This window comes from Pteropus alecto, unplaced genomic scaffold (assembly GCF_000325575.1).
Source record: "Pteropus alecto unplaced genomic scaffold, ASM32557v1 scaffold25, whole genome shotgun sequence".
In the NCBI taxonomy this organism is placed as follows: domain Eukaryota; kingdom Metazoa; phylum Chordata; class Mammalia; order Chiroptera; family Pteropodidae; genus Pteropus; species Pteropus alecto.
This window is the reverse complement of record NW_006441955.1, coordinates 4,792,696-4,818,451: the sequence shown is the minus strand read 5'-3', so window position 1 is coordinate 4,818,451 and position 25,756 is coordinate 4,792,696. Positions and strand designations below refer to the sequence as shown.

General features: G+C 33.5%; 1 protein-coding gene across 1 annotated transcript in view; it reads right to left on the bottom strand.

The window, feature by feature from the left end:
* ZFYVE9 (zinc finger FYVE-type containing 9) overlaps positions 1 to 25,756 on the bottom strand; it is a 124,585-nt gene that overhangs the window by 54,926 nt on the left and 43,903 nt on the right. Inside the window, 3 exon segments of the mRNA XM_025052057.1 lie at positions 3 to 56; positions 2,620 to 2,719; positions 21,415 to 23,504. Coding sequence (XP_024907825.1) covers positions 3 to 56; positions 2,620 to 2,719; positions 21,415 to 23,504 — 2,244 coding nt within the window.

Here is a 25,756-nt window from a genome sequence, read left to right as displayed (position 1 = left end):
ATTGTTAGGGTTAGGGCTCTGGCTTGAGGCACTCATCATGTTCTCCCAGGCTTGAGCTAAAGCAAATACAGACACAATCAATGTGAATGGATTGCAAAATATGGACATCAAGACCTCCACAATATTGGATAAATAATGTAGCTCCTCCTAATTAACACTCATAGTATGTCTCTATTCAAAAGTATTAAGGAGATAGGTGATTTAATTCAGTAAAAGAGACCAGTCTATGGCCATGCTACCCTAAACAAGCCCCATCTCCTCTGATCTCCAAAGCTAAGCAGGGTCGGGTCTGGTTAGTACTTGGGTAGGAGACCACCTAGGAAGACCAGGTGCTGTAGGCATAAAAATATAAATAAATAAAATAAAATAAAGGAGACCATTTAGTTAGGTAAACTATTTGGAAGCAACAAATAAGAATTACTTGATAACTTCTGATACAGACTGATAGACCAGTCTGAGGTTAATGGCTAGGCCCCTGGCTTCTTTAAAAGACATCATATATTCCCTTAAGAGGAAGTAAAACAACATCAAACTTATTAAGGATTTGCAATTGAGATAGCATTTTTTAGACATCTTTTTTTTTTTTTTTTGGAGGGGGGAGGTTTAATATTCAATGTGTTTCATGAAGTTCTATCAAAAATCAAAGTCCAGGGATATAATGGCATAACTCCATTGTATGATATTTTCTTTTTCATTTCTAGACTTTTAGGTTCTTAACTGAGGGAAAATCTCATTTGAAATATTCTAAAGCCTAAAGCTCAGGAGAATGCATCTCAATATTTTGGTTGAATTCTGCTTTTGTACAATCATTACCCTGTGTAAAAGTATCCAGCAAAAACAACCATTTCACATCCTTGGTGTGTCTCAAAAGCACAGGACTCATTTGAACATGAAAATGTGCCAATATCATATAAGTGCCATCAAACAATATAAATGATCACAAATGTATTAAGATTCTTTATACTCTATAATTTTACTAACTAAATACTAACATATCCACTACTATCTTTAAAGTAAATAGGATGAAAGATGCTACAAAAATGAAAGATATCAATTTTTATCTTCCAGGTTCAGGTGCAATCACATGCCCAGGGATAGAAACCATCCAATTTTTTAACATCTTTTTAAAAATCTCATTCAACATCGAAGAATGATCCATAAGATTTTTGAATATTTATTCCCTCCAAACTGCAGGACAAGGCTCGAAAAAACAGCTACGTTCCTCTGGAAGCATTGGCAGGAAGAGAGGAAGAGAAAAGAAGAAGGGGAAAAGGGATAGGGAACACCGAAGCATCAAATTAAATATTCAGTAAAGACCAGGCTAAGCCATGCGAGAGGAAAGACACTGGAAAAACCAGGAAAAGTAAGTTATTTTAGGATTCCATTAGGGGCATTCTTAGCTTAATAAAAAGTAAGTATTCCATATGACTCCTCTGCCATTTCCTTCATCTTAGCTATACCAAGTTAAAAAAAAAAAAAAAAAACTATCAAGTTGAAAGACCTCATCAAATAAAAGAGGTATTGGGTACTATAATTAAGCAGCATGCTCTTATCTGTGGATATAAGTATGAAAATGAAAGCAGGAATAAAAATCACCAATTGAGCAACAGAGTGAAAATAACTGCCATCTAAAAATATGACCCTTAAGAGTAAAGAGAATGAATTCGTATTTGATCCAAATTATAAGAATTCAGAAATGAGAGGAAATTGGGTGGATCATAGGAAAGTAGAACAGATCAGATTAACTGACATGCAATAGGTTAATAAGGCAGCAATAGGAAAACATCACTATGAGCAACACAGACAAAGCAGGAGGGGCCTCGAGCAGATAACTTCCAGCCTCCAGGAGGCACACTATCCTGGCGCAGGCAGCAGTGGTGTCCAAGTTCAACATTTTATGTCTATTAGTAATTATTCTGACAACTGTACAGAGGCACTGAAAGAGAAAATACTACAACCTGATTGGTTTTATTGTATCTCTTTTTGAGAATACTCTGGTGGTTTCTGTTTGTTGAACTAAAATGCCCTTAGATTCATTTCCAATCCTGCAAAAGATGAACATTAGATACGCTATATTTACCTTCTCCTGGCCATATTTTTACCAGAGAACTAAATTCAAAACCATTATCCTTACAACAAATAGTATCAAGGAGATGACTGATAGAAAAATCCAATTTTCTATTTGATCCTAGATGCTAAAATATTTTTAACAAGATGAATGAAGGTGCTAATAAGAATATATTCTAAATTATTAAGGTATTTCCTAGAAAGAAATAGCTTCCCTTGAAAGGAATACCTCAGCCCAATTTTACTATTTCATCATCTAATTAGTCAATATCCCTACCCCTTTCCCACTCCGGACATTAACAGCCACTAGATTTCCACGAGAACTTCCATTCTTCCTGCAAAACTTACCTGACTTTAACATTCCTTCATTAAATTAGGCACAGGAATTCTGAAATGCTAAGATATTTTCAAAACATAAAAATTTAGCTCAGTATTTTCAGTTAAAGTTGTGACATTTTAGAAGATAACTTATAGAGAAAGGCAGGAAAAAATAGTAGCCTTTTCAAAGAAATTCTTTCTCAATAACTGAATTCAACTTGTTTTAATACTTACCATTCATTAGCACTGAATGGCAGATTACACATACTCTAGCTTCTTTTCTATCCATATATAACAGTTTACATTTCAGGCTACAGCAGGAAGCACAGAAAACCTGCAGGAAAAAGAACATACTAAATTTACTTAGGATCACAGTATAAAGGAATAAACCAATATTGACCAACATTGACTGATAGGGAACCTTATTACTATAATACTAAAAATTTCAAAGGAAAATGCAGTTGAGGAAGCTGGGCACAAGGCCCAATTCAAAACCAAGAGTGTGAGATCACATGTCTGCCAGCAATAAGGAAAAGTGAAAGCGTTGGCTGAAAACAAAAATCTTAGCCAAGACCAGCAAATAAACAGCAGGGGAAAAAAAAAATCTGAACTGTTTTGAGGCAAAATTCCTATACACGATATCCTATAACATAGGCATTTATAGGTACTTACATCTGCTATTTCTGTTTGGAAAGATAATATAGCAGGATAAAATAAAGATTGGGAATACTGGGTTTTAACCTCTGTTTTTTACTACCTTTATGTATAGAATAATAATCATACTAGCTGTTTTCACTGGTTTCCTATGAAGACCAAGAAAGATAAAAAAATACAACTTAATTATAAAAAGAAGTATCACCCCAGCTATAGGAAATCAGAGCAGGCAACCAAGAACTGACCACGCCAATTTCCAGCACTGCATTTCCACCTTCAGGGTTGGCTCCTGATAATCTTACTTCCTTCTCCCTTCTACACCAGGCAACAAGAATCTCCTTAGCTCCCTGTTATGATTTGTTTTCTTGAGAACTCATTAGTCACTTATCACAAATAACTGCATTCAGGTGGAAAGCTGTTCTCAGTCGTATAAATTTTACTAATTCAGTTTTTATGGCCAAGATGTATCCTATATCTTACAAAAAATGAAACAAGAGATGAAGTTATATTAAATACAACATGAGAAAGATCATTTCCTCTTCTACTAGGTATAATTAATATAGCTAGCTACTATCTTTGCCAGTTTAAAGTTTTCAGAGGCTTTACATTCTCAAAGTAACTTTTTGATGTAGGAAGAACAGGGATATATTATTTTCTCTCAGAAGAAAGTGAATTTGGATGGTTAAATGGTTAAATTGCTCAAGTTCACAGCAGACTATATGAATACTAGGCAGTTTATATCTATGATCTCATTTAACCTCGAAATTCTATGAAAACTCATTTATAATTAACAGAGTTGAATAAATGTCAAGTAAAACTGCTCAGTCATACAGTTAGTAAGTTATATAAGTCTTCAAAGGCTCTGTTCTTAACCACTATGTAATACTTCCTCATACTAATTCACATATATAATTTTGAGACCTGACTTCTCCTTTACCATAACCACATCCAGTCATTAAATTCTGTTGGTTTTCCCTCTTAAATAGTTTCCCCAAAATCCTATCCCTTCCTCTGTTCCCTTTATTCAGGCCTTTATTATCTGATGCCTAGAAGATCACCCATTATCAATTAATTATCTGTCTTCCTAATCTTCAGATGTGTCTTTCCAATTCATCTTTCACACAAGTACTAAATGACAGAACTTTCTCAAAGTAAATTTAATCATGTTAACCTTCCTACAATCCTTCAATAATCTTTCTAATCAAGAGGTAAAACCATCTGGTGATGGCCAGAGGGGGAAGGGGTTGAGGGGCTGGGAGAATGGGTGAAGGGTTAAAGAAGTACAAATTAGTAGTTAATAGATGGTCATGGGTATGGGGAGTATGGCATAGGGGATGCAGTAAGCATTAATGTAATGGCTAAGTGGAGAGCCGGAAAAGAGAGAGAGCAATTAGGGGGATCGTTTTATAAACTATATAAATGTCTAACCAATGTACCGTATACTTGAAACTAATATTAAAATAAAATTTTTTTAAAAAGAGGTAAAACCAAGAAGCCATCATTTACTCATTTATTCCACAAATATTTGAGCCCTGATTATGTGCTGGTTACCATGCTACTCTACTGGGTATGAACAGATAGATATAGCTCTTCTCTTAGTGGAATTAACAGCCTATGAGGTTATAATCTAAAGTCAAATATCACACAAGTGAACATAAAATAACTTGCTTCAAAATAAATACATGGTAAAATAAGATCATGTATAGGCTTTACCTAGATTGACAGAGTCAGGAAAGCTTTAATTTAGGAAATGACAGACATAAAATCTGAATTATGAGTGAAAGTTTTCTATGCATAAAACGGTACTAAGAAGAGAAACAATAATAAGCAGAGGAAATGGCATGTGCACGGGTCCTATTAGGGACTGCATCAAGGAAGTAAAAAAAGTTAATGTGGCTAGAGGCCTAAGAGTTAAGGGATACATGGAATAAGAGGAGGCCAGCCAAGCAAAGTTTCCATAGGTTGTATTAATAATTTTGGTCTTTTTAATACAGCAATAGGAAATGACTTAAATGTCTTAATCAGAGAGAAAGACACAATCATATCTGCATGGCTACAGTGTCGGGAAAAATGGAGGGGAGCAAGAATAGATTTGGGATGGTTCAACATACAAAAAATCAATCAATGTAAACACATTAACAGAATGAAGGGGGGGAACCCATATTATCATCTCAATCGATGCAGAAAAAGCATTTGATAAAATTCAATGCCCTTTCATAATAAAAACACTCAAAAAACTAAAAAGAGAAAGAAAATGCCACAACATAATAAAGACCACATATGAAAAAGCCATAGCAAACATCATACTCGATGGTGAAAGACTGAAAGCTTTCCTCTAAGATCAGGAACAAGACAAGGATGCCTGCTTTCTCCTCTTCTATTCAATGTAGCATAGCACTGAAGTTCTAGACAGAGTAATTAGGTAACAAAAAGAAAAGGCATCCAAATTGGACAGCAAGAAGTAAAATTATCTGTTTACAGATGATATGATCTCATATGTACAAAATCCTAAAGATTCCACCCCCAAAATTTGTTAGAATAAATGAATTCAGCAAAGCTGTAGGATACAAAGTCTACACAAGAAAATCAGTTGCATTTCTGTACACTAACAATGAACACTCTGAAAAGAAAGTTACAAAGACAATTCCATTAATAAGAGCATCAAAAATAAAAAAATAGACTGGATAAAATATTTGCATTATACATAAATTGACAAACTGCTAAGATCCATTACATATAAAGAATTTCAATAAACTATTAGAAAAATACAAATACCTTTAAGGAAAGAGACAAATAATTCACATAAATTCACAGAAAAACAAATAAAATGGTCAAAAAATAAAGATATACTAAATATCACTCATTATAAAATAAAAATTAAAAGAATGAGATTTTTTTTCTATGATATAAGCTAAGAGTTTTTTAAAAAACTGATATTATCCAATGGTGGTGAGGGTATAGAGAAAAGAGAAACTTTCTCTTATATCCTGCTGGTAGAAGTATAAATTGGTAGGTTAATTTAACAGTATCTTAAAATTTTTAAGTGTTCATTCCCTATGACTCAACAGATGTAATTTTAAAGATATGTTCCATAAAAACCATTCACATATACAAAGAGATGTATACAAAAATTATCTCTGCAGAGCTTATAATAGCCAAAAGTTGTAAACAACCCAAATGTTCATCAGAACGATTAAACTGCAGTATAATCATAAAATGGAATGCTGTACAGCCTGTAAAAAGAATGAGATAGTTCTATATGTACTGACTGACATGGAAAAGTAAAATAGCCAAGTTAGAGAATGAGAGTTGGGTAGAAACAGGGTCTTTTTCTCTCTTTATACTTTATATATTTTTAGGTATTGGACTGAGATATTTAGCTTTAAGTTGAGCTTTTACTGTATTTAAAAAAATAGAAAAAAGAATATTAATTTGTGTTACAAGCTGCACTGTGTCTGCCTCAAAAATATATGTTGAAGTCTTAACCCCCAATTCTTTTGAATGTGACATCGTTTAGAGATAGGGTAACCAAGTTAAAATGAGGTTATTAGGGTGGGCTTCTAATGCAATGTGACTGGTGATCTTGTAATTGGAAAATTTTGGACATGGCACGAATATAGGGAGAATTTCAAATGAACATAAAGACAGCCATCTACAAGCCAAGAAGAACAATCTCAGGAAGGAACCAACTTCGTCATCACCTCAATCTCAGACTTCTAGCCTCTGCAATTGTAACACAATAAATTTCTGTTGTTTAAGCCACCCTGTTAGTGGTATTTTGTTACTGCAGCCTTAGCAAATACAGTTGGAACCCTTCAGAAGTAGATGGCTTGTACTTTGGGAAAATAACCACAAGAATGGAAAAAAAGATTTTTTAAAAAAACTAGTGGGGGTGGGGTGGGCAGAATAATGCAGTTAAACAGAAAGACCCCAAAATATTCATCCTTCTCAATATCCCATGGGCCTAACAATAGTGTGGAGAGGGTCCTTTATATTTCCAATGGGCTCAGAGAAAGGCACAGAAGTTAGTTAGAAAAGTAGATGACTTGCCAAAAGACTACGTGGGAGACAGGCTTCGGGATGCAGTTCTGTAGGATCACCCATGCCAGAGAACTGCAGAGAAATTGAATGTAACATATACCACAAAAACAACACTGAACAGTGAGCCTATGGCTGACATAGATAACATACCACAATATAAAAGAGAAGAGGAACCTGGAAACACTCATCCTTGTTCTCAAAAAGAGAAAGACTATGATGTAATACAATCCTCAGGTCATTAAAATTAGTACCTAAATCTAATGGAAAAGATAAGCAGAATCTAAGAGATTTGAATCAACCGAGAATGGGTTAATAATCCTGGATTTAAAATTACTAGATAATACTGAATTTGCCTGCCATGAGCCAGGTCTGTCAGTGTTTCTCAACAAAGAAACTCTTTTAACATTTTGGGTGAGCCAATTCTTCACTGGGCAGCACTGTGCCGTTTATTTAACATAAGACGTTTAATAGCCTTGGTCCCAGATTACGAAATACTAGCACCCCCAGTCATTGTGACAACCCAAAATATCCCACCACCTTCCCCAGTTCTCTGAGCTAGCTCGGTCAAAAAGCAAACTCAGTCTGGAAAAAAAATTACATACTTGTACACATACATTTATTATATTGATAAAATATCACAACATGTACCTTTATTATTACTACTAACACAATCCACTGCAATCTATTGCATTTATTTAACTTATTCCCCGTTTTCCCAAATGAGAATATAAATCTAGTGCAGCAATGGACTAAAGTATTTTAATACTGATATCACTGTGCCTGAAATAAAATAGGTACATGATAAATATTTGTTTATTGGTTCCTTGATCAGTAAAATTATTGTACAAATGTGCATTTAACTGGGATGGGCTATACCATACATGCCCAAGTTCACAACTTTAACAATGACAAGTAGATTTTAAGTAGTTTATTAATAATAGTGACCTCAAGTTTCACAGACCAAATGGTTGTGAATGACCTTAAAGGACAGGATCTGTATGACCTGCCTAACTATAAAGAGACAAACTGTAATAAGACATATGCTATACAATAGTCCAGTTAAATATTGATTAAAATGCTCTATTTGTGTGTTTACGTATAATTTTGTTTAATGTGGTACTTCCGGGTTCCAATCTCAACTTTATCATTTACTAGCCAGATGACTTTATATGAATAATTTAAACTCTCTGAACCTCAGTTTTTCCTTATATGTAAAACTGAAATGTTAATATTCTCCTTGGAAGCCTTTTATAAAGATTAGTGAGGTAATACAGGTAAAATGTAGCACATAATATAAATGTACAATGACACCATTATTGTTTCCTTTCCTTTTAAAATTTCCCACTCATGGCTTTGTAATATAACAAATCCTACTGCCAAATTTATGAACAAGCTTTAAACTTAAGTACCATTTGTGCCTATTTATATCCCTTTACAGGGTGAATAACATTTACTTCTTTGCAATTCTTAAAAATTCAAATCATCAAATGCTCATTTATTTCTTTCCAAATTAGAAAGTGGAAAAAATGATATCCCAGGTCTTCAAAACGCCCTGAAATTATGACAAAAATAATTGCCTTGTGAGAAAAAATAGGAAAGTGCTTGTAAGTGACCAATATCCAGTTAAGTTATTCACAAAGACCAGTGACAGTAACAACTTTTAAAAATTCTTAAGTACAAAAGAGTACTTTACCCTTGCTTAATTATCAAATACCAAAATCGATGTAGTAAGAACTAAAGCAGATCAATTAGATTCCAACCTTACCTCTGTCCAAACACTTGTTCCATCTTTACTGTTATTAACTGAAAGCAATAATTATCAGAGTTGCTTTAAGAATATATGACGGGAAGGGCTACAAAGGGTCTTTAACCTTTTGACTTTATTTCCAAATGAGGCAATACAAAAAATGATATACCAGAATTGTAAGATAACAACATTCAAGATAAAATCTTAAACTTGTTTGAAGTTATCTGACTCATTTCCTTTAATATACTATGAATTAATTTTTTATATATCCTGTTATTCCCTTGTAGATAACACACATATTGCATTGTTTTACATGTGAGTTAAAAAGTGCTAATTTGTAATAAGCAAGCAATTAAAACACATCCCTATTTTTATAATTATAGTCTAGTCATTCTTCATTTTTTTAAACTTATTAAATTTTCAATCACATTAAAGTAGACATAACAGCATAACAAATCCCCAAGTGCCCACTACCTAGCCGAAACAATTATCAAAGCCAATTCTCACCCACTTCTCCCCCATTTAATCATTTTGAAATAAACCTCAGATATCATTTGATCTTTAAACATTTCAGTATATATCTCTGAAACAGGGTCTACTTTAATATAATAATAGTATTACCACACCAAAAAAATGAACAATTTCTTAATATCAAATATCTAAGCAGCATTAACATTTTTAATAGTCATATATACCTTTAATAGACTTTATTTTTTAGTGAAGTTTTAGGTTCATTAAAAAATTAAGCAGAAAGTATAGAGATTTTCCATATACCCCTACCTCCACACATGCCTAACTTCTGCCATTATCAACACCCCCCACCATTTGTTACAATCAATAAACCTACATTGACACTAAAAATTTCTAGTTTACATTAGGGTTTACTTTTGGTCTTGTACATCAGATGGGTTTGGACAAACGTATAATGACATGTATGCACTATTATAGTACTATAAATAAAGAGTAGTTTCACTACCTTAAAAATCGTGTGCTCCACCTATTCATCCCTTCTTTTCCATTAATCCTTATAATCACTAATCTTTATTACTGTCTCCATAGTTTTGCCTTTTCCAGAATGTCATATATGTAGAATCATATAGTATGTAGTTTCAAATTAGCTTCCTTCACTTAAAAAACAACAAAGTTTGAAAACTATCACTTCATGGTTTCAAAATTTATTACAAGGCCAAATTTAAAACTCTGGTGCATCTAAGGGCAGTATCAACAGTAAAAGTCAACTAATGGAATGGGAGAAAATATCTGCAAATCGGATATCTGATAGGCAACTGATAACCAATATATTAAAAAATCTACAACTCAACAAAAAAACAAGACTATGAAAAAATTACAGCCAATTTCCAATAAAGATATAGTTAAAATAATAAGTTACCATTTAATGATAACCCACTACATACAGTGCTAGGTAACATATTTCTTATTTCTAATGCTTATAATTAATTCACTCAACACATCTTTAATATAATCATGCTAGTTAAGTATTATCGCCTTTATTTTAGAGACGATGAAAGTGCCTTGTCCAAAATCATGAAGAAGCTAGAAAATGGCTGTGAGATTATTCTAAACCTAGGTCTATTGAGAAATATTGATTTCTTCTGCTCTTTACAATGCTTTTAACACATTTCAACCAACTTTCAGTGTAAGATATTACTACTACTCTGATTCCCAAAGGAACAACCAGTGGCTATGATTTAACATCAGAAGACAAAACAAGCCTTGAGAAAATTGATCTGTGAAGTTATAAAACAACAAATTATCTTAATGTGCTTGTAATTCAGGGTCATATGAAAGTTATTCTGTATTCATTACGAAAATTCTCAAATGTTAAACAAAACTGACTAACTCAAGTTATGCAAAAGTAAACTGCAACCAATTTAACATAAACTTTATTTAAAATGAGACTGCCATCTGATATAAATAAATACGATATTTTTTACCTTTTTGAATAAAATTTCCTTTAGAAACATGGTACAAATGTATATATTCTCATAAATGTTAAGAATATAACATAAAAATCACCATTAAACCTATTGTTTTATTTTTATCCTCTCAACTATATTTACAGGAAAAGAGCAGGAGTTATAAAGCAAAAAAATAAAAAATAAAATAAAATTTAAAAACCTGGTTGGTTCCTAGTTCTACCATTTCAGTTTTTTCAACTGTGAAATAGGGATATCACCTTTTAGATAGGTTTACTAGGAAGATTAAATTAGATAACAAACAAATAACAGAGTAAATACTAAACAAATGTTAGCTCCCTTCTGTTTCCCTCTTAGCCAGCTGCCCAGGAACTCTGTGGTCATAGTCCAGGTGCTGCTAGAAAGGTGGCCCTTATTAAGGACCTCAGTTTTATATAACTCCCTTATTCTGTTTTTTCCCTCGAACCACTGCATACTGCTTTGGAGTATGGGCTCTAGAAGTTAAAGAGCCTGAGTTTGAATCCTAACTCCACTTATTGGCTGTGTGATTTTGGAACAAGTTACTTAATCTTTCTAGGCCTATTTTATCACTTGCAAAATGTAGATTATAACACTAATTCAGAGGCTGTAATGTATATTAAATAAGTAGCATTTAGAAAGTGCCTGGCTAATGATAAACACTCAATAATTATTAGCTATCTCATTCTTTTCACCACCACTACCACCATCATCATCCTCTACCTGTTTCCCACAGTGGAGTATTTGCAATTGTTTTGGTACTTCACATATTTAAGTTTTGTTAACTATAAAAACATGAGCAGCATGTTTTAATAGGGTAGTCATTTTTTTTTCTTTTTTTGCATCTGAGTTAAAAACACAACACTAAGCAGTAAGCAAATGCTCACTGAATGAATCAATAAATGAACAAATAGATGGAAATAAATGGCCTTATAGAGCTTTTTTCTCTTTAATCCAAACTGCTTATATTGCAAAGATAATTTAACCAGCTCACGATGTCTGCAAAGACAAATACTGACCCTAATCCATGAAGACAGAACTGCAGAACAAACTGACTGAAATTTTTATACCAAGTTTCACAGGGATATCAAAATTTTAATTCTCTACTAGGCCTTTACTTCCCACTTCAAGGTAACTATCCCTCTCCCTCTTTCCTCTCAAACTATCAACATCTATCCCTATTTCACCCTTCTCAATGTTTGTATTTTCTATATGAAGTACAGCCATGTAGATGTAAATTTCTTCACATTCTCACCACTTAATCCATAAACATGTCTGTCCCCACCTTCTCTTCCTTCCCCCACTGAAGACCAAACCCTCAACATATGCATAGATCCTATCCCTTAGGCCTCAATATTTTTTCCCTTCCTTTGATCAATCCCCCTTTTCTCTTAAAACAACTTGTCTAAAGGATCAATCATGACATTACAGAAATGCAATAGTATATCTCCCATCATTAAAAAAATTCATCCAAACTCATCTTCTAACTGCTCCAAATTTTTCTGTTCTCCATGACAAAACTTCTCGAAAAAGCCATATCCATCTCTTCACTTCTTATTCCAATTTTAACCCATTTTCAACATATTCTGGCTTCTGTATCCACAGCTCTACCAAGTCTGCTTTAATCAATGACTGATGCAGCCAAGTCCAATGGTCCCTTCCCTGTCTACATTTTTTAGACCTACCATCAACATTTTGCATAGGTAATGGCCCTCCTGCTTTGACAAACTACATTATTCTTTTGACTTCCAAGACACCATGTTTTCTTGGTGTTCTGTCTACCTCTCTAGCCACTCCTTCTCAATCACTTACAATGGGTCCACCTTCTCTGCTTGACCTTAGTGGCTCTGCCCCAGGCCCCTTCTCTTCCCTCTGTACACTATTCCCTAGGTGAGCTCAAATATTCTCATTGCTTCCCATTGTACTCCATTGTATATGACCTGCAAAGCCCTACATGATCTATTTCTGACTTCCTCTTCAAGTTTCTTTTTTTATGTGACTCTTTTCTTACTTGCAATACTTTAACCATACTGGATTCCCTTCAGTTTCCTGAATAGATGCTTTCTGACCTCAAGGGCTTTGTCCACGCTATCTCTCCCTTCCTAAAGTATTCTTCTATTCTTTGAATGGCTGACTCTTCAACCATTTGTCATCTAAAATGTCACTTCTCAAAAGACTTCTCAGATCTTCTTCCTCTCTCCATTTAAAAAATATTATCCCTTAATTTCCTTCATAGCCATTATCATAATTTGTAATTATATGTTTGTTTTGGGTTAGTCTCACTAATCTTTACATGAGGGTAGGGATCACAATGTTATCAGTGTAAACTCAGCACTCAGCATAGTGATAGACAAATTACAAGCGCTCAATGTTTTTTGAATAAATAAATGATCTGGGACACATTTAGTCATTCAACAAACATTTACTAAGCACTTTGTACATGACCGGTAGTGCTAGATGTTGGGGATACACATACAAATTAGAATCAATCTCAAGATCCTTACAGCCCAATGGGGGAGAGGGACAAAAACAATTCTGTGTAATAAGTGTTATGACATGGTTGAGGTCAACTTTTAGTCAACATAGCCTTGTGAAGGGTATGAACGGAAAATATTTCCCTAGCTTTATTAGAAGCCAAGTTTAATCTTCATGTTGATCCTGCTTTTCAATGATGTAATGATACAAATCATAATGCCAATGATAAAACAGATAAAGTCTCAGGCAGAGTATGAGGAAAACTGCATTACCATGCAATGCTCTACTTTAAAGTATCAGTTTCTTACTCTCAAATCAATTGGTTCCCATTAATAGGTAAGTAAATAAGAAACTGAGAAAATAAACTTGTTTTGGTCTGAATTTGTCCTTAAACAGGAAAAACATATACAATTAATTTAAAATATTTTCTCAAGTTTTTACAACTGTTATATTCTGAATTTGATACCATCATCTAAAAGCTCAAGGTGCTGCATAAAAAGATGTACTGCTGCACTGAGAGCTAGTTATTTATTCATTTTTCATTTAACCAACAAATATTTATGTGCTAGGGCTTAGGATACAACAGCAATCAAGGCAGAAAAGATCCTTATCTTCATGGAGCTTTAGATTAGAATTAGAATGACAAATAATAAATAAAAAATACATAAATAAAATTATAATTGAGAAGTCAATAGATCATTTATAAAATTGAGAATCAGGAAACAGCTAAGTAATTATATTGAAATATATTACTTAGAAATGTATAATTAAATACTCGGAGATACTTCTAAAAGAATTAAAAGTGGACATGTGTAAGAGAATGAAAGAAACACATACTGGGAGAATATATTTACAAAACACATGTGTGATAAAGAGCTTGTATCTAAAATATAAAAAAAATTTTTTAAAGCTCAACAAGAAAACAATTGGATTAAAAGATAGGCAAAAGATCTGGACACTTCACCAAAGATATATCTTGCCACCAAGATATATGGGTGGCAAATAAGCATATGAAAAGATGTTCAATATCACGTCATTAGGGAATTGCAAATTAAAAAAAATGAGAAACTACTATGCATCTATTAGAATGATCCAAACTTAACAGCACCAAATGGTGGTGAGGATGTGGAGCAACAGGAACTCTCAGTCATTGCTGATGGGAGTGCAAAATGGCACAGCCACTTTGGAAGACAGTTTGTCAGTTTCTTACTAAGAGAAACATAGGCTTTCAAAACAATCCCGCAATCATTCTCATTTATTTATACAAATGAGTTTAAAACATACACAAAACCTGCATGCAAATGTTTTTAACGGCTTTACTTATAACTGCCCCAAAGTGAAGCAACCAAGATATCTTCCAATAGCTGGATGAATAAACAAACTGTGGTACACTCATACAACAGAATATTATTTGAGCAATAAAAATGAGTTATCAAGTCGCAAAAAGACATGGAAGACTCCTTGAAATCGGTCTTGGTGATGATTTTTTGGATTTGACACTAAAAGCAAATGCAACAAAAGCAAAAATAAACAAGTAGGACTATATCAAACTAAAAAGCTTCTGCACAGCAAAGGAAACAATCAACAAGATGAAAAGGCAACCTATAAAATGGAAGGAAGTATTTGCAAATCATATATCTGATAAGAGGTTAATTCCCACAATATATAAAGAATGAACACAATTCAATAGAAATATAAAACGCAATGACAAATAATCCAATTAAAAAATGGGCAGAGGATCTGAACAGACATTTTTCCAAAGAATGCATACAGATGGCCAATAGGTAGATGAAAAGGTGCTCAACATTACGAATCATCAGGGAAAGAAAATCAAAACCACAATGAGGTATCAATGCATACCTGTTAGAATGACTATTATCAAAAGGAGATAACAATTGGTGAGGATGTGGAGAAAAGAGAACCTGTGTTCACTGTTGGTGGAATGTAAATTGATACAGCCACTATGGAAAACAACATGGAAGTTCCTTGAAAAATTTAAAATAAAACTACCATAAGATGCAGCAATTCCACTTCTGAGTATCAAAAAAAAACCAAAAAAACAAAAAAACGAAACAAAAACAACTATCTCAAAGAGATATATGCACCCCTATGTCAATGCAGTTCATTAGAATAGCTAAGACATGGAAATAACTGAAGTGTCCATTGATGGATAAAGAAAATGCAGTATATATACACAATGGAATATTATTTGTCCATAAAAAAGAAAATCTTGTCATTTGCAACATAGATGAAACTTAACAGCATATGCTAAGTGACATAAGTCAAAGAAAGACAAATGCCATATGAGCTGATTTATATGTGGAATCTAAAAAAAAAAGAAGAAAAAGAGCTCACAGAAACAGAACAAATTGGTGGTGGCCAAAGGTGGGGAGTGGGAGGTGGGCAAAATGGGTGACGGCTGTCAAAGGTATTATTTTTGTCTAGTTATAAAATAAATGAGTCTTGAGGATGTAATGGTGACTATAGTTAATACTCGATTGCATATTTCAAAGTTGCTGAGAGTAAATATTAAAAATTCTCATCACAAGAAAAAATTTCATAATTATGTATGGTGATGAATGTTAACTAGATTTATTGTGGTAATCATTTCACAACATATACAAATATTGAATCATTATATGTACACCTGAAACTAATGTTATTCAATTATACCTCAATTAAAAAATAAGACACAGAGGAACCTTAAATATTCCTAAATGAAAGAAGCCAGTCTAAAAAGGCTATATACTGTTTGATCCCAACTGTAAGACATTCTGAAAAAGGAAAAAACTATAGAGACATTAAAAAAATAAGTGGTTGCTAAGGGTTCAGGGAGAGAAAGGGAGGGATGTATAGCTGGGGCACAAGGAATTTCTATGGTAGCATAACTATTCTTGTATATGATAATAGGATACATATTTATCAAAACCCATAGAACTGTACAATACAAAGAGTGAACTCTATAGTATATATTTCTTTTATAGGATTTTAGTTAATAACAATGTATTAACACTGATTCATCAATTTTAACAAATGTACCACACTAGTGCAAGATGCTAATAATGGGGTCAACTGGAGGAGGGGTATATGGAAACTTTGTACTTTCCACTTAGTTTTTCTGCTCTAAACAATAGTCTATTAATTTATTTTAAGTCTATATGTCTAAGAAGCTGGACTAGAGACTTCTAGAGATATGTAGAAGCAGGCAGAAGGTTGCCATCTCTCAATACATAAATATTACTTTGTTTAAACTATTTAAGACTTTACTATGGAACACTAATTCAAATGAAAAGCACAGTTAGATACTGACTGTAGTTTGCCATTTTATACACAAATCTATAATATTATATATAGAAATATAAACTTATAAACTACATTATATAACATTATATTAAATATAACATTTTATAATCACATTTATAAATGCTTGATATATGTTAAGTATCTATAATTCCAAGTGTCTGAAGGGGAGAACCTTTCTAGAATTACATTAAAAAGAAATCTAGATGATTTTTCAGCACCACTTTGACATTATGTATGTCATCAAGCTATTTTTTTTAAAACTACAAATGATGAAGATCATATGTGCCTAAAGGGATCTCGAAGAAATTAATATTAGAAATAAATCAAAAAGAACATAGAAACTGCAGTATAAAAACCTCAGGACAGCCCACTTAACTTGCACCTTGATGAAGAGCATTCCAGTCTGAGATGACTTCCAGAAAACATACTTTGTCAGTACAGCACATTTCAAAATGTTTAATGGCATACTCTTCACACTAAGTGACCTTAAATAAGTTTAGTAATAATTTTACAAAGATAAATCTGTGCTAGCAGAAATCTTTCCATTTCCTTTCTTTCTATTTTCCTTTAGATACACAGGATCACACAAGCTCTTCCAAGAGCTGCAGGGAAACAGAGATAAAGGTCTATAAAATGCCCTCCTTTTTATGGAAGAGGAAAAAAGCTCAAAAGTTTTTCATACCGATTCCAGTGCTCTTTTCTATACAACCTTTCCTACAGTTCTTTTCTCTGTTCTGTCTATTGAAACCACTAATGCAGTAAAAATTCACCTATTCTGAATTATAGTTTTTAAATCAATTAAAGTAGAAAAAACTAATGAGTAAATTGGAGTGGAATGTATTACTATCACTAAATCTCTCTTCATTCAGTGACACGGCATCCATATTGTTCTTTTCCTACTTTGTTCAAGATTTGATAGGTAGAGTAAAACCCTAAAATACTGCTAACTTTGCTAGGCTCCTCCATTTTACCATTTTTGTCTTCCTTAAAAATTTAAATACTTCCTTAAAAATTCAAATCCCTAATCCTTTGCATTGCCCAAAACTAATGTTCACCCAAAGACAATGACATATTTCTAGTAAGCAATTCAAGTACAGATAAATTTTGTTGCTATGTCCAGTATAGTAAAAGGAACATGGGACTTTGGAGTCACTCAGATTTGTGTTAAAATCCATGCACTCCCATTTATAAACTCTGAGAATTTAGGCAAGATATTTAACCTTTATGAGGTGCATTTTTCTCACCTGTATATCTCAGAGAATTGCCATGTTAGACAAGTCTAGCATAAAGTAGATGTGTTCAAAAATGTTATTCTAGTTTCACCTTTCATTACATCTCAAATATAAAATATCTCAGTCAAGTATCAGTTGGCTGGCACCTACTAAATAATAACCACCCACATCAATGAAATAATGGATAAAGTGTGACAAAACCTTGCAAATGACGATAAAAAATAAAAAAATTTTTTCTTTTAGAAATTCTTCTCCATTTTCAAAAAATTTCTCTTTTTTTTTTTACTGTTAAACTCAATGGCGTTCTTAGGCCTTTAAATGATCAAATAAAAAGGGTCAAAATATTCATGGCAAATGGAGCTTGAGAGAAGATGAATAACCATGATCTGCTGGAATCAGTGATTTCCATAGGAAATTAATATGGATATATAATAATGGTGACCATTTGAATTTAGAGGGCACCTTTGGGGAAGGAGTTCTTTGTATTCTTTCTGTTGTTATTTATTGCCTATCATACAAGAGAAATAGGGATTATGTGGCTATATGAAGGAATTATCTAAATTATGTGTGAAATCACAAAAATGCAGAACATTTTAGAGTGTGACATACTTTTCTAATTAACCGTAATGAAATCCAGATGTCTTAATCTCTATTGTAGCAATCTAGAAATAAACTAATATTTTAACAATTTCATAAATTCTAGTATAATGATTTTATATTCTACTTAATTACATTGTGCCTAAATGAATATCATAACAATTGTAATATGTACTATTTTGTCTTGACCCATTCTTCTGAAAGATAAATTTATTTCCATTTCTCTACTGCTAATTCATCTGTGCTCAGATGTGGTCTCATTCTTCTCATATACCTTAGAACTTTGTTCCATAAATTATAACCTCTTTTTATATCTTCCTCTCCAGTCACTTTTGTATCATGACTTTCCTGACTCCCTTTGCCCTTCTTAGAAAAACTAAGCTCTCATTTCTCAGTGATTCTAAAGTATTTTGTTCATACTGCTAGTATGAAAGAAGAGACATGCTCACTGGGGAAAGTGGTATGACTGAAGGAAAGAGAACTAGCTTTAAAGCTGGCTCTAACACTTTCAAACTGTGTGACCTTGGGCATATTCCTTGACCTCTCTTGAGCCTCCAATTCCTGATCCGTCAAACAGGAAAAAATGAACAACCCATTCTACAAGAGTGTGATGGAGATTAAATGAAAATTAACATAAAACACACATAACTGGCTCTTAATGTGCTCCATTATAATTTGTTGTGGGATGGTCTGTTTGTCTACTCAGATCTGTGGTTCACAATTTTTATTTTAGGATTTTTAAAAAACTCCAGGAAATCCAGATATTCCTATCTCCACTCACTGAAATCAGCATCCTTGATATAAACTCCATGAGGTCATACATCTCAACTTACGTATCTCTGAATCTCCACTACCTAGCCCAGAACCTTGCATATATTAGATGTTTAATATATACTTGTTAAAGAGAACTTAACTGTAGATATTAAGTAGAGAAATTATTGAATATGCTTACTTTCTACTAAGATGGAACAAACTATATTTCTTTTTTCAATAGTAAACATTATTTTACAAAATCATATTACTTGGGGTATTTTTCTAGCTATATCCCCAGCATAATCTGATTTATTTGATAACTAATAAAAGTATACTTATGTTTATAAGCTCTTTTCTTATGAGAAGCTTGAGGATTTTTACAAACATTATTTCATCAATCTTTAGAACATCTCTGAACTGGAGATGGAAAGGGAAAAAAGATGGAATATTAATCCATAATCTATATGAATTCATAAATTTCACAAATTCCACCAGCAAAATTCCTTCTAATATTTTAATCTGTGTGTATCTTGCCACTATTTTCTTTCCGAATCCACCTAAGTTACCTATTTAATTATTACATCAGGATATGCTGGTCTTGAACAAAAGTTTTTATCATTTCCTGAAGAAAGCAAAATTTTCTGGAAGCGTTATAGTAAAACTGGAACATTAAAATAATGACTCTAATCCCTTACCAGAATACTAACTGACTATTCAGGCTTCTGACCAAAAGTTTACTTCAGACTGAAAAATATTTAGGAATTAGACATATTATTCTCTTCAAATTTTAATAATCAGAGACTAGCAGCCCGGTCACAGCTTAAATTTCTTTCTGTTCCCCCATCATTTGTTGTTTTGTGCTATAGAAGCCTTTGTTAATTGTACCCAGGAACCATTCTCCCCCTTTTTCTTATTAACAGAATCCCAGGATACACTGCACTCAGCCCTAGGAGATGAATCATGATTGATCTTAGCCAGGCCTGGCAATCCTGTTCCCCTTTGTCAGTAACTGGTCTAAAATTGGACCTGTGGTCTAAAACGAACCAATAAATTGAAAAAAATTGCTAGGGATCCTTTCCTCCCTGATGAGGGAGTGACAAGAGGAAAAGGCTCTTTCGCTCCCCAACAGTTTCTTTGCACTTAGAAGTTGTCAGGCTGGACTTGATGCTTAGAGCTATGCCACTGTCTTAAGATCATGAGGGGAAGACCAAAGAACTTCAGTCATCCTGACTGCACCTAGATACAACTGAGTCTCTATTCTACCTTTACACTTCTTGTCATGTGAAATAAATGTTATTTCTATTTAAATCACTATATCAGATACTCTGTTCCTTGAAGTTGAAAGCATCCTAATTGATATAGATCAATAAATCAGGCAAGAAAGGAAGTAGAGATTAATTACTGAACACTTATTATTACATCTGTAATCTCATTTAATCTTCACAATAATCCAATATATAAAAATTAATCTTTTTTGTTTTTATAAAAAACTAAGGATTAATAAAGTTATAGTAACAAAGCTAAAGTTTGAATCCAGACCTGACACCAAACTTCACATTCTTTTTAAAAAATACAAAAACTCCCTTTCCTCCTTTGTTTACAACTCTTGTTGAAAAAAAACAAAAAACAAAAAACTAGTAAGTTGACATGTTATGGCCTAACAGAACTTAGGGAGAGTTTAAAAATATCAATTATTCTTATAACCTTGTCATAAAAATTTTATCCTTCAACTCTATTTTGTATCAAAAGTCATGTGAGGAAAAGACAAAAATGTATGTATAAAAAGTGCCTCCCCCCCCAAAAAAGTTTCAGAATGTCTAATATAACGGCAAAAATCCGAAAGCAAAAACTGCAATGGATTCTAAGTATAATATTCAATTTCTAAAGAATTAAAAAGTATGGAGGGGAAAAAGAATTTAAAAATATGAAGTCAATCACAAACATTTCTTAAATTGGAAGAATAACTTCCTTATTTCAAACTATTCCATTAACCATGTATCTATCAATATAGAAACCACAAAGTTAACACTTCCTTAATTCTCCTCTGTTCATGAAAACTGATTCAGCTTAAATCTTGGCAACAACAAAAAGTCACATAAACACTAAGAATCAGAGAGGTCATTTTTTTATTTAAAACTAGAACTGGGTATTCAAAAGCTATTTATAATGTCACCTCAAACAGAAATATTCACTTTATATTGCATTTATTAATTTCTAATTGAGCATTACAAAATGGACATGACAGATTTTTGAGCTGATACACATAACTTACCTTCCCACATGCTCTGCAATGGTGCCTCCTTTTGGTGAATGTAAACCTGGCTTCACATTTCATGCAATTTGGAGCCTGAGAATCTGGTACCCATACTGGAGCCACCTCACCCAGAGTAGTAAACGGCTTTCTGGAAGAAATTCCAAACTGACCAGCTCTGAGATCATTATCTGGGCTATCTGGAGCTAATACAAGGCACGGTCTACTGGATATCCCAGACTCATAACTTTCTAAATGTTCCCCATTTGCATCAGCAATAGAGATGTTTCCCAAAGAGGCATTGCATACATTGGTTGCTGAGTTTTCTCCTAATTTTGCTCTCCCAAGAACATCGTTCTTGTTTTTAATATTATTTCCACTGTTTGCAGGTAGGTCATTTTGTAAATGATCTGATAATGGCTTTGGAATTTGAAGTTTAAGATTAGAAGGTTGCTTGGGTCTTGCACCACCAAAAGGAACACTAATAGATTGCAGGTTTGCTACTATCTTGGGTGAAGAGTGCCCAAGCACTGACGGAACTTGGCTAGAGAAACTGTGTAAATAATTTTTCTTCATTAGGTCACCAGTGCTGTTTAAAAGTAGTCCACTCCCTTCTGTGGCTTCATTTCCTTTCTGTTCATAAATATTTGAGTAGCATTCTGACTTGCTCTCTTCTATTTCCTTTTCTTCTGTTACTGAATCTTCTTTGGAGGGTAAAGTCTTTGGAACAAAACAAATAACTGGGCTCTGCATTCCATAGGAATCACAACAATTAGACAGAGTATTTGCTGTTGGTGTATCCATAACAGTGGAGAAATCACATCCTTTACTTTCATTCATGAAAGTTCCTTTTAAATCTAGACCTGCTTCTGCCATTCTATCACACTCTCCTCCACTATCATTGTACGTGTCCTCAGGCTGATTCATTTGCAGAAACTTCTCATTTTCTTTATTTACTTGGCTGTCATTCATCTCATTTAGTTTAGTCAATTTCCAATTAGTCATCTCCTGAGATTCAGAGAAATGCTCTGTCATATTAAGAAGTTCTGTAGTGCCAAGATTTTCTTCACGTTCACAACCTTCATTTTCATCAGCTCTAATTTCATCTGAAAACTGTTCACAGTTACCATCCCTTCCAGACCCATTATGCAAGTCAGGTTTGAGAAGAAAAGGTAAAACAGACCGGATGGATTCTTCAGTAATCTCCTCTGCTGGCTCTTTTTTCACCAAAATCTCCTCACTCAAATGGGAAAAGGAGTTTAGACTCCCTAGATCTGTCCTAGGAGGGCTGGTTTTGCCGGTGAGAACCTCATCTGGTATACAGTTCTCTTGGTTTTTAACAGCAGGACCTTCATCTGTTCCCTGGGATGAGATTACTGAATCAATTGTTAAACTTGTAATCATAGACACAGAGGGGTCTCTATCTATATTTTCATCATCCTTTAATTGTGAAGGGGAACAGACACTGGTTAGGTTATCAGATGAAGTAGTACAGACATGTTTAACAGAATCCCCCTCTGCATTTGGTCTATTCAATGGATCTATTTGTTTCTCTGAGTTCATATCTTTTTCAGTGGACCCATTTATATTGACACTAAATTGATCAGTTTGTCTGTTTTCATTATCCAGTGAACAGCTAAAAGCATCCATGAGGGACTGACTATTATAATTATTACAATCCTGCAAATCACTTTGTAATGTCCTTTTATCACAGTTATGCATGACGGCTACAACAAGAACATTCTTCTCATCGGGCAGACAGGCTAGGTTTCCACATTTCTTCTCCCCCACTTCAAGAGTGCTGCACTGATCATCTTGATTACAGTTCCTCTTAATTAACTGATCTTCTGCAACAGCATTTTCATCAATCCACATTGTGTTGATCTCTGGATTCAGACTACAGTCTTGCCCATTAGCAGCACAATGGTCTTCTCCCTCTGGGGTCAGAGGAGTGGACTGAGCCAGTGAGAAGACTTTCAGTTGTGGCTGTGACTCGTGAGAAACTGCAGGTTCATTCCCACTGGTTAATGCAGAGTTAAATGACATTCGGTGAGGAGGATCTAGAATCTTATTCCACTTTGTATCCAATAAAATAGGAGAAACTGTTTCATCTGAAAAAAATAAATAATTATAATAAGTTTACTGGTAACACTAGAAAAGCTAGGACTAAGTTAATCAAATACATTTGCAAATATACTCTGAAAATAAAATATTCCTAGGATAACTGAAAACAATATTCTTAGGATATAAAATTTCTAATTCTTATCTAAGAAAATATATCTAAGACTGTTCCCTGTATTATATATCACTGAATGATAACATCCCAGAACATTCCAAACAACAAAAGAATTCTACCTCAATCTAGTAACATAATTAAAGTGGCCCACAGGCTATACTTGGGGGCTGAGGGGATGCCAGCAACCGAGAAGGCCCTGGATTGCCCAAGCACAACACAGAGTGGAAACAAATCTAAGGTGAAAAAAAAAAAAAAATCAAACAGTGATGAAGATGTAGTAACTGAGTAGAAAGAAAAACAAAGGAATTTTCTGTGGAGAAAAAATGTTCTATAATCTATATCATGACTGAGATATGGGTTGTATGGATATATCTATTTGTCAAAACTGTACAGTTAAGATCTATACATTTTAATGTTTGTAAATTTTATCTTAACAACTGTAAAAAAAAAATGAGGCAGGGAGTGAAGAGCAGTTGAAGATACAAATGACAAAATGGCAACATGTCAACCACCGTAGAAGCTGGGTAATGGGTACACTAGAGTTTATTATACTATTGTTAACTTTGTATCTATTTGAAATTTGTCCATAATAATAGGCTATAATTGGCTATAGTATGTGAAATTCTGCTCATAACCACATCACAATATGTGAATTAGGTTCATATTTACATTATCAATGACATTTGGCATAAAGTATTCATTTACCTTATTAAATCAACCTACTTATGTTCTATCAATAAGCATCATTTCATATACCGTTTCTGTTTACTTTTTAACAGATCATAACTATGTTGGCTATCTTCCTAAGTTATAGAGCTATGTGTATGTTTAATTAGAGAAATCAGAAATAATACACTTACTACCTTTCCTGATTTCTTCCTAATCCTAAAATTATACAGCTATATTCCCCTTAGTAGTAACATTAATCTTTAATGCTCCCTTACTTAGCATCTTGTTCATATCTTTATTAAAGCATTTACTACATTGTAATGCAATGGCTTATTTACCTGACTTTTTCAGGCAGAAATCATTTCTTTCCATCAATGTAAGTCCTCACTTTGCACACTGCCTGGTATGTAGTAGGTGCACAATATTTATATGCTAAGTGAGTATCTATCATAGTAAAAGCAGTGGGGATGGAGGAACATGAAGATTAAACGGTAGCTCTGACCTCCAAGAAGTACATAATCTAGTTTAGGAAAATAACAAAGAGATACAAATGAATATCTAATTAACAGAACAAGACAGCTAAGTATTTGAAAACTATTACATAATAGAAAATAAATTCAGGGAGAAAGATATTTTCAAGGTTGACGCAGTGAGCTTGAATTAACGAAGGAAATGGGCTGGGCTTCAAAGACAATTTTATGTAAGTTTGTAAAATAGGGCACTCATAAAAGGAGAACAAGGAAAAGTATAGTCTCAAACACAACTATCTGAGAGAGCAATAAGCAAATCAGTTTGGGTTAAAAAAGAATTTGTGTAAGTAGTGAAAAGAAGCTAAAACAGGCAGATTATAAAGGCCATGAAACATCCGACTGTGTGGAGAATGGCTTAGTATCTGAGTGTTAAATCTTGAGTTTACCAAATGTGAGGTAGCAGAGACTTGAGATTTAGTAACATGTGCTTCCTTTAAAAAAAGAAATCATATTTCTAAGCTGGTTCATGGAAATAAAAAAGGAAATACTGCTTCTTACAGGAATATTTAATAATATTCAGACAGGAATAATCAGGTATTAAAAACGTAATTTTTCAACCACCTACATAATGTTAATTATCTAGTGTCATCTTAGTTGTGTGTGGTATATTTTTCATTTAAAGGAGGAAATTAACACAAAATGAGAAATCACTTTATTTAAAATAGAGAAAGATAAATATCATATGATTTCACTTATATGCGGAATCTAAAGAATAAAAAGAAACTAATGAAAACAGACTCACAAATATAGTAGACAATTTGGTGATGGACAGAAGGGAAGGGTGGTGGGGGGCTGGGAGAATGGACTGAAGGGTTAAAGAAGTACAAATTAGTAGTAGATAGCTGGGCACGGGGATGGGGAACATGGCAGAGGGAATGCAGTTAGCATTAATATGATGGCTAGGTGGTGGGCCGGGGGAGGGAGGGAG